Source organism: Trachurus trachurus (assembly GCF_905171665.1).
Source record: "Trachurus trachurus genome assembly, chromosome: 5".
Taxonomy (NCBI): domain Eukaryota; kingdom Metazoa; phylum Chordata; class Actinopteri; order Carangiformes; family Carangidae; genus Trachurus; species Trachurus trachurus.
In genome coordinates this window covers 10,450,021-10,465,448 of record NC_139896.1, presented here as the reverse complement: position 1 = coordinate 10,465,448, position 15,428 = coordinate 10,450,021, and the positions used below count along the sequence as shown (strand labels likewise).

The 15,428-nt window shown below is 42.4% G+C and overlaps 1 protein-coding gene across 1 annotated transcript; it reads right to left on the bottom strand.

The window, feature by feature from the left end:
- Nucleotides 1-1,196: 1,196 nt before the first annotated feature.
- Nucleotides 1,197-15,298, bottom strand: synpra (synaptoporin a; the record flags this gene model as incomplete). Its single annotated transcript, XM_083971459.1, has 6 exons — nt 1,197-1,448; nt 1,667-1,858; nt 2,086-2,284; nt 3,044-3,168; nt 15,090-15,155; nt 15,281-15,298. The coding sequence occupies 6 exons, from the start codon at nt 15,296-15,298 to the stop codon at nt 1,197-1,199; spliced, it is 852 nt and encodes a 283-aa protein (XP_083827585.1).
- Nucleotides 15,299-15,428: the final 130 nt, after the last annotated feature.

Sequence of the window (15,428 nt, the reverse complement as noted above, 5' to 3'; positions counted from 1 at the left end):
ACCAAGCATTATCCTGTGATTTTTTTTTAACGTGAAATGCAATTTTTTTTCAGACTTGTACAAACCTGAATGGTGATTCTGAAGTAAACAAAAACTCAGTGTTGGCTATGTACAGATGAGCCCACTAGACACCACTCTTCTATTATCACTCTGGTACTGATGTGCTTTTTTGCTGGGCTTTAAACGTGTAAATGGATACTCTGGACATGCTTTAGAGAAGTATAACTTATGATTATAATTTTCCAGTTGTCTGAGGAGAGCATAGAAAACAGTCACAGTAATCTGTAGCAAGAGCGGCCACTTGTAAACAATGAGGGAGACAAACTCCCTCTTCACATTATTCAAATAAAATGAAATGTGATGCAACTAAAAATATAAAAAGGATGAAAACAGAAATAAGACGCTGTACTGTACTGTGCTTGTGGACAAACCCTTGATAGTGTATTTTTCATTATGGAGTTATTGCTTTAGGCTTTTTCACCTTTTCTGACATTCTCAAAACCAATGTCAGTCATATTGAAATGTACTGTATTTGTAACAAATGTCACAGAGAGCTGTCCCTAAGTAATTTTCTGAATCTATACCTGAATTAGAAATACCTTTTTATCAAAATATAGTTCCTGTTAGATTTTTAAAAAAGTAATACTGATCAAAATAAACTTTCAGTAATGACTCAGTGTGAATTTGTAAACTTTCAGAGATAAAATGCAAGTTGTTTTTCACTAGTATCACAGAGTGCATATTAACACACATACACATACAACATCATGCACTTGAAAACGTGAAGAATTATACAAACATAGAGCACTTTTTCCTTCCACCACAAAGTTCAAACCAGTTTGAAAGAGACATCCAGTCTATGCCAATGACCACGCACAGAGAGAGAAACGGTCACTAATGTGTTTCAAACCACAAGAAATACAACATTCAGCAAACAACACCTCTGAGAGAGAAGGAGTAAAAGACTATATCTAATCATTTTGTACAATACCCAACAATACCTGTATCTACAGTGGGTGTACACCGACACCTTTGACACCATCTTTTTTTTTGTTTGTTTTGTTTTTTTTGCACATAATATTGATGACAACCTGAGCAGAGAGGGAACGTTTACTCAGCTTTCCTCCTCTGCCTTCACCCCCTGATTGCCCTGGATTGAAATGCAGAAGTGCCGCTCATAAGACAGAAAGGCACGGCTACATTTGATTGGAGTACGAGGTGGGCCCTCCCACCTGACTGTACTCAGACGGCGGACCGAGGTTTCCCTGGTTGATGGAGCTCCCCGATTGGTCGAAGCTCCCCTGGTTGTACGGCTGCTGGTTGAAGGTGCCGGCCTGTTTCTCAGATGCCGCGCCTGTCAACCTTGACCCACCCTTATGCCAACTGGTCTCCTTAAAGACAAACCAGATGTTTCCAGCCCATAGAACAAAGTTGAGAAACCCAAAAGCCTGAAGAGAAAGATGAGAAACAGCAGAGAAACACACCCAAGTTTATCAGATCATCCTTATATCATTCAGAACTGATGAAACATGCAGTTTTTAAAGTTTATTTTTCATTCAACTCAGCTTCAGTGTCTTCAAACTCATTCAACTCAACAGTTTAGGCCTGTTGTAGTTCATTTATTCATGCATTTTGCAGCGTCTGCAGCATTGTCCTGCAAACTTACCACTGAGGTGTTGAGTCCGGACCAGCGCGATCCGTGCACAGAGCCACACTTGTTGGTCTGGACTTTGCAGGCGGAGATGAGAAGCTGCACCTCATCTGGATCAGTGGCCAGTTTCACATCGGACAGAGCCTTTGCCCAAGCAGAGGAGCTGACCAGCCACATGAAGGAGAACACCACGGTCACCACAAAGTCCTGATGATACAGACAAAAGAGGAGACAAACAGACAAACAGGCATTGTAAGAAACATGACAGAAACATTACCTTGTCTCTGCTTGGGGTTTTTGCTTTGTACAGATATTTGATCATGTGGCTCACTATGAGGCCTTTTGATTCTGCTGACAGTGTGGACACAAGATGTCAAACAGAAGAACAAAAGAGTTCAATGATACAAAAAGGTCTCAGTGGCTGCTACACTCACAATGAGCGGGGCTCGGCTGTTTTCATGGTATTTGTTCAGGAAGAAGATGTAGACGACGGTGGCCACCAGGGAATACAGGAAGGCAAAGACGGCAATGGTGACGAAGAACTCTGCGGAGGATGAATAGTCTCCGATGAGGAAGATGCGCTCCCTCCCCATGCCCTCACACGTGGGCGCTTCAAAGGACTCCTGGTACAACCTGGGACACAAACAGGTGTCAAATCCTCGTCACTGTCTTAAGCACTATGCAGGCCATTGAAAACAGTTGCAGTTGTTAAAGATTGGAATTAGGGTTAGATTGATTGTTTAAATATTTACTGATAGAAATACATCCATTGTAATTCAGTTCTCCAACTGAAATTTAGGGCACAGATTGTCTTATAATAAAACTCTGATGTTTCGTTTAAGAGCCCTCCCACAAGTTTTGTTTTTAGCAGCACAGATGGAACCAGGTTTATCTTAGGTCTCCCTAAATTTTCCATCTTTGTTATTTCTGCATTAACCTTAATACAGCAAAGATTAATCTAATTTATTTTACAGTGATCACCGAATCAACTAATTACTTCAAGAGACCAGCTTGCTTTTAAAGAAATGGTCCCTCACACATTATTTCTGAATTCCTCAACTTCCCACATGGTGTCCCGGAGTCCTGTGAACATCAGGCTTTATGTGAGAGAAAAATCTCAAGACATCTCTGTAAAAAGTTGTGATCCTAGTACTACTTCAATAACTGTATTGAGCCTTAAAACTGCTCTATGCCTATTTGGCCCAGATTGCTTCTCTGTCTTCATGTTAAAAATTCATCATGCAGGGAAAAAGACAGTGTGAACATTGTCAGAAAATTCATAAAAACTGGTGTGACTTGTAATCATCATGAGCTTTGTAAGTGTCAGTGAATACACTGGTTCACACTGCTGCCATCAGATGTTGTGACTCACTATAAATGAAGCCCACTTACCGGAAAGGATAACCAAAGTCGATGCCCAAGCTGAGGTTGCTGCTGCCCTTCTCCATGCAGTCCACGCTGAGCCGCAGCAGCCCCGAGTAGCCCCCACATGTTGCAAAGGCAAAAATGGCAAAAAGCTGCACAGAGACATGAAAGGGGAAAAAAATCAGATGTCTGCTGTGAAAATGACCATGTTCTCTTAACAAGGTGATCATCAGCAACCACAACTTTCAAATAAATAAACCATGGGTCCATCCAGGATTTAACCATTACATCCTAATAAACACATTCACATCATTCAATCAATACTGCAGCAGCTCATTGATTGGCAAAACCCTGCATTCACATGCACAATACATTATATATCCAATCTAAAGTGTTTTAACATCATAGTGAAACCAAATCCATCATAAACCCTTGGTCTGGTCACTGTCTCTTCTCCGACTCCTATTTTTAAATAATGCACTTAATGATACTTAATTAACTATTCATGTCTACATGTACAGTATATTCCTTATACGTAGGGTCATAGGGGGCCGACATATGGAGACAATGTAGTGCACACACTCACATTCACACCTTGGCAAATTAAGCCGGTGATCAAACATGCAGTCTTTGGTCTGTGGGAAGAAGCTGAACAAACCCACGCAGGCCGAGGGAGAACATGCAAACTCCACACAGAAGAGCCCCAGGCAAAGCTGTCATAACACTATTCATGAATTTTATTATGCAAGTAAATTAAGTATATTTAACAATACATGGGCTCTCACATCCTACACTTACATACTCTACCCCTTCTGTAATTAAGTTGTTGCCTCTGCTGCCCACTCCCACAGTGCTGTGGCCAAAAGAGACACAAAATTATGGAGCTGTATGCAGAGAGGTTTGCCGCAGCTCTGCCTGCTGCGCGTGACAAACAGAAGAGGGATAATAAGTTCTTCTTGCTCCACTTTGCTCCAAAAGTGATGAGCAGCTTTAATGACATGAAGTGCAGCCGTTTTTGTGTGTGTGTGTGTGTGTGTGTGTGATTGAAAAAAATGACCCAAATTACCCAGCTCCACAGAGGCCGTCAGCTACTCTGCAGTTCCAGGGCATTTCCAGCTGGTTACAAACTCAGTGAGTTTAGTGCTTCACCGTGGAGAATAGAGAAATATGAATGTGGCTGAAATTGGCTCCCAGTGTGTACACATGTATTTCTTAATAAGAACTCATGTGGAAAAAATAAATCATAGTAACAGATGTAATAGTCGTGTTTAATGAGTTTTCAATGGTTTAATTGGTCCATTTTCATTGCCCTACAGTAAGATGACTTGTACATCATTATTTTGACTGTTGCAGGCAAATGTTCAGAGCTAATTTCTACAACTATTTAGAAGGAAAATTACAAACCCTTGTTGAATTATAACATCATTGGAGTTGTGCCATTGTTTAAACCCATCATGAACAGGCAGTGCAAGGAAAATAATGCAGAAATAATGTATTTGAAGTTGCCAGGATATTATTTGGAGTAAAAGTGCCAGGGTGTGGGCAAATTCTTAATGTAAAGTTTAATGGGTCGTACGACAATGAAAATTAAGCTGATGTATAACATGAGGTTTCTTAAGTCATATTATGACAAATTGATTTTAACTTAACGGACCCACAATTTGTTGGATTTACTGCTCCGTGTGTCAAATTTTGTTAGATTCACATGCAGTGAGTACTTGTTCTTTTTCTGATGAATGCAGGACAGAGCCTCTGCAGCCTCCTCTGCCTTCACAGTTTGGACTGAGGTTAGTTAAACACATGAAGGGAGATGATGCTGAGTCAAACAAGTGCGTTGTTCGAGGGAACCGGTTGACACTTTGATTGTCACATCAGAGCATTGCCACAGCTGATAAATCCTGACCCACAGGCACAAAAACAAAGAGATTTCACCCTTAAAAAAAAAAGGCATCGTTATCTGTGTTTCTATGTTTGCTATAGTTGTAGTCTTCACATTAAGACTGTTGATATCCACTGTTGAACATTGTTAACTGCACACAGGGGCATTGTCGCACAATACTTGATGATGCTTTGTGAGGCTAATCTAGGCCACAAAAGACTATAAGCTAGGTTTGGCTGCGTGGGGAAGGTCAGCTCAGATCAGAGCCAAACGCTGGATAATAAACCAAAACACTTAACTTTTCACTCTTTTCCTGCAGCTTCAGGTGGAGGCTGAATGCTGCTTACCTGGGTGTCAAGGTGCACAGCAGGAATCTCTGCAGGGGGATTCCTCTACTAAAATGATTTTAGGATTTGATTGAGTCCGTTTAGCTTTGCTTTGCCATGAATGAACACACAAAAATGTGCTCATGTTTTAACAAATTCAGATATGCAGCTACAAGATCTAAATACTGGACACACAAGACGGTAGCTTGTGCTTCTTCAGAACAAACAAATGGTGAAGGAAAAGTGACCATACTCCCTCCTAATTATCACAAACAGCCTCAGATAAACATCACTCTCTTTCCGATTCCCTCTCTCTCTCTCTCTGTATATATGTATACTCTCTCTCTCCCTCCTGCAGCTGCCTCCTCTCCCTGTGATTTTCGGCTCGGGTTTAGCCCCTCTCATTTCTGGCTGGGCCCTTTGAACAGGAGAGCGTGGCATTGTGGAGGGAGGGTGGGTGCTAAGCCCCGCGCCCCCGTGTGTTTATCTGCCTCTCCCAGCTGGGCTCCTCGGGGAACAAGAGATAGAGAGAGGGAGAGAGGGAGGGAAAGCAAACGACAGAGAGACATAAACACATACACAAAGAGAGAGAGAGAGAGAGAGAGAGAGAGAGAGAGAGAGAGAGAGAGAGAGAGAGAGAGAAAATACAGGGTATACAGGAATGAAAACAGAGCTGTGAAACCTCTCCCTGTTTGCCCTCTTCTCCACTGACCTACATGGCATTGAGGAGCGTGGAACCGCTGTGAAGATCATGATGTGCTTTCAAATCAGAATAAAATACATTTGCACTCAATCAAAGAGAAAAAAAAGAAAGAGAAAAAAAAATGCAACTCGTGAAATTTTCTGCAGATTTTAAAATGAGCGGAGTGTGAGAGGAACGTGATGCAGCAGAGTCGTGGTCAGAGAGGAAGAGCAGAGGCCGGGTGAGGATTATAAAACTGATCCTCACACACTTCAGGCTTGACCACCAGGAACCAGACCTACTGTCCAGCACAAACAAACAACAAACAGGGCTGTAGTACAAATGATGAGCCATTCAGAGGGAGTGAAGTGGGCACAAAGGCGGGATATTTGAGTGGTGGTGGCGCATGAGGAATCTTTGGCTGTTAAATAAATAGAATAACAAGAGGAAAGAGAGGAGCTGCTTAAACAAGAGGACGTGATATTAGCAGCTGAGGAGATAGAGATGTTGAGGTGAGGATCACGATAAGTGGCTGACAAGCTAAAAGGTGCATTCACTGATGAGCTGCACTTGACATTTCTGCAAAACCTCCTCATAGATGCCACACACACACACAGTCCACCTGCTCTATTCAAGTAGATATGAATCGTTGTGTTGTCAAGTGGCTGCCTGAGGAGGAGAAAAATGCCTCAGATGTTCAGCCCTCCTCTCAGCCTGACAGGGAGGATAAAAAAAATCTAGGACACTCTTTATGAAGACAGAAAGAAAGCGATAGATGAGACGGATTGAGAATCAAACGGCTTTAAAAACTACTTGTGTGGTTTGAATAGTGAGCAGATGTCAGGTATCTGAGAAGTAGATGTAAGACCTTTTTAAGATGATACCTCAAATTCACCCCCCTCTGGGGAAATGCAAGGTTTTAACCTTGTTAACTTGTCTATATGATGTTTTTTTATGTATATAATTCAAGACACAGAGAAGCCAGAGTTTCATATGTAAGAACCAGGCCAATCAACTGACAGCTTGTCAGTACAGAGAGCGAGAGTTTGCATCAGCACAACCACTAACAATGTGTCAGACGCTGCCAGTTGAGCTAGCAAGTTACAGTAAAACTCCTGAGTCTGGGTCTGACTGAGGCTCTGAGATGTTTCCTCCACTAACCGTCTTTATACACACACTTGCTCTTTAAAATCTTGGTGGTCAGCACCAACAACAGACAGACATAGTAGCAACAAGCTAAAGAGCCGGACATCTCCAACACAGGTCGGTAGAGACCAAAACCAGAGCTAAGAGGAGGCTGAATACTGGACTGACAGAAAACCAACGGATTACTGATATGTTTCCATAACTGCTGCATTAGCAGAAAGGCAGCTGTTTGTTAGCATTTTGTCATCAACATAAAAGGTGATACATCTAGTTCACATCTAGTTTGCACTGCCAATAAGATGCCATCAGTTACTGCATCTTAAAAAAAATGATTTCAATCACTTGTCTCTACATCAAACCAAAGATAAATATAGAAACGAGCCCTTTGTCTTACACTATCATCCTAAGACTTTTGCTTTACAATGATGGCTCATAACGTCTATAATATGTTTTATGTCTAGTGTTTTCCAAATCTCTATGAGGTAGTTTGCACATGCAAAGGTAACAATTATGATCATTAAAAGACATATATGTGATGGCCTATAAGAGGACATAATCGATCAAACAAATGTCCCTAATGTAGAACCTGAATGTGCAGCTAAACATTACATCTGCAGTCTGTTTGCCTCTGTTATTCATATATTCATACACTATGTCAATTCTTTTTTTTAATCTCCATGTTTGTGTGTGCATGGCTGAATGTGTGCTTCAGAGTGTGTGTGTACCCTCTGTGGGCACATGTGTGTTTGGAGAGTTTCAGAAGAACCTCGATGTGAGCGTTCAATGTGTAGGCTACGTGTGAACATAGAGTAAAAATATCTCCCTCTCTCCACACAGGCAGGAGCATTAGCCACACCTACAGACCTATAGTGGAGGCTTTTGGTAGATCTTTATTCACAGTGTTCATGATGAACATTTGCGCAGGGGAATCAGCACACACCCACACACACAAACACATGTATACACACATTCGCTGTGAGACTGTGTCACTGCTGCGGTCCGCCAGTGCACAAACATGAGCAATTTTACGCCGACTTGATTTACAATAAACAAAAAAACAACATGAGTGGTGTGAGCGGCCAGATGAATATTTACACTGAACTTTGTCACACTAGTGATGCAGGAGATCACCCTGACTGACAGACTGGTGTTCATCACATCACAGCTGCACCAATTACAGTCACCACAGTGCATCCTGATTATATGACCTCAGTGATATGGATCTTGGCTGATGCATTCGTTAGAGATCACCCAACTATTCCACTGACACAAATTATGACATCCACAAGCCGTCATGTGAGAGCTGTGCGATCTTTTGGGTTTTGGTGGCAGGCAGCAACACACAACAGAATCAGAGGCTCATTTAGCAGCGGCTAATCCCTCCCTGCACGGGGAGCGCTTTGTGACCTGCACAGATTTCACTGTCTCTCTGCGCTCCCTCTCTGTAAGCTTGACTGACCACAAGCAAGCAGAAAATCTCCATTTATTTTTGTAACAGTGTCCCTTCTTGCTGCTCTCCTCTTCTCCCCACGGGGGTTTCCATGGCTACTCAATCAGGTGACCTATGTAGAACCGGGTCCAAGTCGCCCAACGGGGACACTCACCACTGTAAATGTAAGACAAAACCGTGGATTTTCAGCCAAAGATGAAATTTCCTTCTGTTTAAATGTTAGATCCTTAGATGTAATTGCTAAGAGTGACTGTTAGAAATCCATGTGAGGGGCTGGGTTTGGGTTTTGGGGTCGTGTTAGTGCAGTGTTTGGCGTCAGGTGTGAATGATGGGGAGCTACGATGCTTTGATGTTAGGGAACAAATAGAGATGTCACATTGAGACTGGCCTTTGTTCAGTGAGCATCTGTTTTATCAAGCTGTGACGTTCAGCCACCAAATGTCTGGGGCGTATGGGACATGGTGTTTACACAAGACTCATAAAAACAGAAACTTTGACCAAAGGCTACTGAAAAAGGCGAAAGGCAGGAAACACACGCTCTTAAATTAAAAAAATACTTTTAAATCAGTGAAAAACATTTGAAAGAAACCAGTGTAAATTACATTCAATGGTGTGTTGTTTTGTAAAAATGCTTTTAACACTATAGTCAATTGACAATTATAATAATCTTTGTGTGTAATTATATAAAGTCAGTTTCTCTTTGTGACATTTCCATTTCTACACATTCTTCTCTGTGTCTCCACACCTGCGCTCCTCAGTGTACTGTGGGTGTGTGGGATGTCTCGTTTGAACGGACAGTCCTCCAGGAGAGGACAGGATAACCTTTCTCTGTCTGAGTCACAGATGGCAGGACCATCATCTCAGGGTTGAGCAGGAGACAGAGGTCGAGCTCCGACCGGACGGCTCAGGAAAAGGCCACGTCACATCCAGGAGCTCATCAGCTCCCACAGCCCATGAAACCCAACAAACTCACTTTTAAGATCACACCACTGCAGGAGGCGATGAGCTTACAGACAGATACGTTGAACAAAAGAGGGACCTGCCTTTAGGTAAAAAAAAAAAAATTGCCTATTTGAAAGCTTTATCAGCACATTGGGGGGTGGGGTGATTTAAATCGTTAACACTTACGAACAGTATATGTGAGAGAGGTGAAATAGGTGAAAAAATGCTGATTTACTGTGGATCTGAACTTCACCTCTCTGACCTCAGCAGACCTCACAGCTCTGACATGTTTGTTTTTAAATATAAAGTCTGAGCTTGAGGTCATTTATTTTTGAAGAATTTAAGAGGTGTCTGTTTTCTCCAGCCTCACGGCCTCTTGTCAAAAGGAAAATGTTGGATTTCCATGCTGAAAAACAGATCTTCAATGTGTCAAGTCTCCTGTGATATCTGTCAGCAGCTGTCGCCAATCTCACGGCATCTCCCTTTTTTCATTTGTTTTGCCCCTTTGGTGTGTGTGTAGGCTATGTGTGCGTGCGCTTATTCCCCTGCGAAATATTCATGGTGAATATCGTGCAAAAATCTGTCAAAACCTTCTCTATAACAGAGTCGATGATGAAGTAACACAAAATATGACACATAAAAGCAAGGGGGGAGTGAGCGGGAGAGTGAGAGAAAGAGAAGATATGCATCTAATTTTGCCAATCCCACAGCATTCAAAAGTGTCTTACTCACTCGAGGCTTTGTTGTATTTGCATAATAACCGTCTCATTCAGTTTTGCAATATTATTCATTTCATCTACACCAACACTAATTTTCCCTCTGATACATGGGAGACATCTGCATTAATCAGAGAAACATTTCATGCTTTCTTCAGATGAATATAGTAACAGGTATCACTCTCAATGGCCGAACACAATGTATGGGAGCTTTGACTCCTGCTCCTGTCTGACCATTTACGTAGCAGCAACCTAATCAATCAACATGAGCATTAATTAAGATCTGGTCTAATAGATTCACCACCATTAGCACCTAACTGAGAACATAATGCAGCAGAGGGAGAGAATTATCTAATGTTGACTGTTTGTACATTAAAATAACAGTTATAACATAGGGGACTATTACCTGCTCTAACAAACTACCTGGTGCCCTGATTCAGAGCTGAGGGGTGAAAATGCTGATTCAACCTGCATGAAAAGTGAAACTGTCTGGGACTGAAGCGCCACTATCAGCTGATTATCTCTCTAGAAAAGAGATGCCGCTCTGATTTAACTGCAACTACCTGGCAGTCCTATAGAGAGATTTAACAGAATGATGTGTCTTGTCTTTTATCTTTAGCAGAGTACAGAGAGTGACTTCGAGAGATCCTGTTAACCAACAATTTAAAGTCTCATTGAAGCTGTTACTGAATTAATCTGAATAAACTTGAGTCTACTGACAGTGATGTTCGTTGTATTCAACCAGGGGAAGCAACAGAGCCAAACAAGTCCAACCAGAAACTAGATCCAATCTATCTAAACAAATCTTTTTGTTGTCTTTAAATTATGTATATAACCATCATATGCATAAGACCCTATATAGGAGTGTTCCCATCAAAACGAATTATCCGCATTCAAATATGTATTAATTTTTCTTTCAATCTGTCTGTGAATAAAGACCTTGACAGGCATAGTAACAGTAACTGGTGGGGGCGGGACTCAGCCCGAACATTTTTTTTTTTTACATGTCTTTGACTACATCTTCTGGTCAGGTCCAAGCTATAGCTGAAACCAATCTTCTAATGTGGCACAGATCTATGTGACACACACACAAACACAACCCAGAGGCAAACTGAAGCAGCGTACAGTAAGGTGCTGAGGATGACATCACAGGACAGTCGGTCAAGTCCGCGGTTTTGGCAGAGAAGCGGATCTTTATTCATAAATCCGACTCATGATGGGACTCATTCTCTGTGACTCATCAGCCTGAGTATTTGCTACAGTACAGCACAGTACAGAGTCGTTACAGTACTCGTAAATCTGCAGTGTGTGCGATGATACAACAGCCATGACCAACCATGCTTCAGCGCATAACAAATGCATGTGTATTATTTGCATCATGTGCTCAATCAACTGTAGAATTTTGCTCTCTTTCTCCTTCCATATCTCTCTCGTATGCACACACACACACACATACACACACAAACGTGCACACATGCAGTGAAGAGTTTGGGCACATCTCAAAGGACAGCTTCTGCATGACTTGGTCCATGGTGGAGAGGAGGGGACCTTACAGCTGTTTGGAGCAGAATATGCCAGCCGCTGACAGTGTGCCAAACAGGCCAAGAGCTGATTGCATACACGCGTGCACACATGCACACACACACACTCCATATGCAGACACAGTCCTGATGGAAGGTGCAGGAGACCTACTAGGCCACAGCAACATCTTGACTTAAGTTAAAACAACCTTTAAACAACCTTCTGTTTGTCCACATGACCAATCAGCCAGATAGTCAAGGGTTCATAGTCATTAGCAAAGTAAATGTCAATCAGAACAAAAGCCTGTACGGCCTTGAGGCATGAAAACAAAGCAAACTGACAGACATGTGTTTTTTACTGGTGTTGTAATGTGCAAAGAGATTTGCTGCAGGGCAGGCCTGGCTGTAGATACTGTCACACATACAGAAAACATTGTTTTCACGGATGCACAGGCTCTTCACAAGTGTCTGCTATGTCAGTCTTAGGTCGACTGCTTGGATTTGCAGGATGGCAGGAGGCCACTGTTTGAATTATAGTCTAAAAAGGGGCCATCTTGAATGAATATATACATTACAAGGCTGCAAGAGGCCAGCGGTCAGGAAGAGAATTACATAACTACATACATACTGAATATGCATGCATGACAGCACGGGTAAAAATGTTTCCCCTCATGAATGTTGTTCTGCAGGAAAATGTGTCGGTCAGCTTGAAGAGAACCAGGTGGGTTTGACCGACAGCAGCTGTCTGTGATGCTACTCAGCTCATTATCTCTGTTTCCTCCGGAGTCTGACGCTGCTGTTTGAGAGGCATCGTGTCCCAGCTGAATGTCACTTTTTTGGTGAGGGACAGTGGGAGACTGTCCCCGCAGGCACCTCTCTCCTCACATTCAGCCGGGACCTCAGACCGCAAGGACGTGTAAAGCTTCCACATTTCTGGGCTATTTAGTTGGTTTTTATTTTGTTTTCTCTTTAAATTACATAGTTTTTGTTAATCTGTGTCTTTTTTTTTCCTTTTTCTTTTCAGATCCTTGTTTCAATTATTTGAGGATTTACATTGATTTGTTAGTGAAGTAGCTCCATGAACAGGAAGAGGAGACTTGTAGCTCTGAAGTTTTAAAGCCAGGACTCCAAACATAGTCAAATTAAAGCAGAAGTAAGTGATATATTTGTGTTAATATAAGTCTTAAATAGTTATATCTTCCGACAGCAATCACTTACATAGAGTGTTTGGTCTGAAACACGGGTCTGTCAGTCACTCTGCTCTGAGTCGAGGAGAAAACATTTATCGTATCCTACAGTTTTTATCCAATGAGGAGAGAGAACGGCATGCAGGGCTGTGTGTGCAGCCAAGGGACGCTGTGAATGTGGCGACGTAGGGACGAGGACTGTTATGGTGCGTTCAAGGAAACTCGTATTTTTCCGACCAGTTCGATCTGGTACGACTTCACCGGTCGGAAGTTACGAGTGGCCGTTATAGTGACTTTCACCGGTAAAACAGGTCGGAAAAACACGAGTGGGTTGCCTGGAACGCTACAAAGTCGTAAGTTGTGACTTGAAGCTGTAATTTACGATTTCAAAAGCCTGCCTGGAACGCAGCATTAGCGAAAACGACCGGACCACTTACTTCTGCTTTAAATACTCTGATGAGTTGAAAAAAACAAAACAAAAAAAAAACAACAACTCTAATTTTCCAGTGTAGCGTACTTTGAAAATCAGAGTTGTTGAGTCTCCTGAGGTTTCCCCAAGAATCTGACCTAGAGTCAGGACTAATGTGGTGCCACAATGAGGCAAATAGTATCGCAACATTATTCAGATGTAGAGAAGGTGAGAGATTCTTCTCCTCCGTGGTTATAGACAGCAACAGCCTGACCACAACTACACCACTATGCTGCAGAATACATCAGAATAGCTGGGTCATAATTTGAATTGTTTGCATTTTTATGAGTCCGCTGAGCAGCAGAGACATTAGAAACGTTTCCCTCTTTTAAGATGCGCATGCAGGGAGAAAAAAAACAAAACAAAAGATGCTGCACAGAAAAGGTCACATTTATAACAGTGCTGTGACGACGTGGAGGTAGCCTGCCCTCGTGATGCTTGTGTGTGTGTGTGTGTGTGCATGTGTGTGTGAAATTAACTGTAGCTTGAGCAAGATCATGTTTGTATGAGTCCATCTTAGTGAGCTTTACCAGATCAATACGTCACTGGATGTCACAGGGACGGTGTGCAGTCATGCTCACACAATCACACATGCTGCCCTCCACCATCAAACACACACACACACGACATGTCAACACACAGAGGGAGCTACGACAGAGTTTTCATCATACAGATGGTGCTTTGGATCATCTGCTTGTTCTTAACAGCGAATGTGGTCTTACACACACACACGCAAACAGCCAAAACAGATGCACCTCACTCATCTGCACTATCTCACTATCTGAAACCTCATGTGTCTGATCAAAAAGTGAGTTTGAATGAGGCTCACTCCCATTGCATGTGAAAATAAAAATAAAAAGAGAAGCTTTACATTTCATTTTTCTGCAGTGAGGACTGCTGCTTGAGGATCCTCTGCACATTTGATGGCATTTATGAAAGTGAGAGAGACAAGCTCAAACACACACAGACACACACACACACACACACACACACACACACACACACACACACACACACACACACACACACACACACACACACACACACACACACACACTGTACTGAATCTACACAAGCTGAATACCCTCATGGCTACAGTAATTTCTCTAAACTCACATCAAAGAAAATCACTTATCTCTCTCTGCCTCGAGGCTTCTCTGCACTGTACAATAAACACGAGAGTCTACAAACGGCAGCCAGACACACAGAGGTAGTAAAGCTTTGATTCAGTCAGAGCTAGGACACCCCGTTCTCATTGTTGACTCCTGTTATATCATCCCATTTGGGGTAACATGGGGCAATTTCTGTGGACTTGACGCAAAGACGCGCAGGTTTTTTTCTTTTGGCACGAACGCATCCAAAATACGCATCAATTGAAAAGCTACACGGCGGTTTCCACTGACATCTAGTTCCCACAGAGCTGCAAAACCTTACATAAACTTGAGCCATTTAGTCACGGTGAAACGGATCTCAGTCAGGCTGATTGCGGGTAAGGTCCCTCATCGGGTGGAAGTAACGCAAACACCAGAATTAAGGCGCAAAAACCGAGCAGATGTGATAAACTTGAAGTTTAACCAGAGACATGCAGGAATTTATCAAAAAACAAAAACCCAATCTAGGAATACACACACACACACAGAGGGAGAGAGAGAGACACACACACGCACACATATCACATCCTATATTACATAATTAATTGATGCAGCCTATTTACACTGCAAGATGAAGTTATTGCATCAAAGTAGCATTAACTCACCCACTCCAAAACGCGGATAAATCCCAGTGGTAATTTCAGCACTTGAAACGTCCCCGCAGAGGCGAGCTGCAAAGACACAACGAGGATAAATGGATTCTCATTTCTGGCATCAATTAACGACACACTGACCAATTTAGCTCCTAACTACCAACATCAGTCAGAATCATCTCTCCTTTGCTTTAGTTACGCACCTGATTGGCGGTGTCCATGTCAGCACACTGCTACTTTTTTTTTTTGGTTCGCCTACTTGTTTGATTGGATGTAAACAATCTGAAAGCACAAGCCAAGACCCGACTGATGTGTCTGTCGCGCGTTTAACAGTCACTGGGCTCTCGGCTG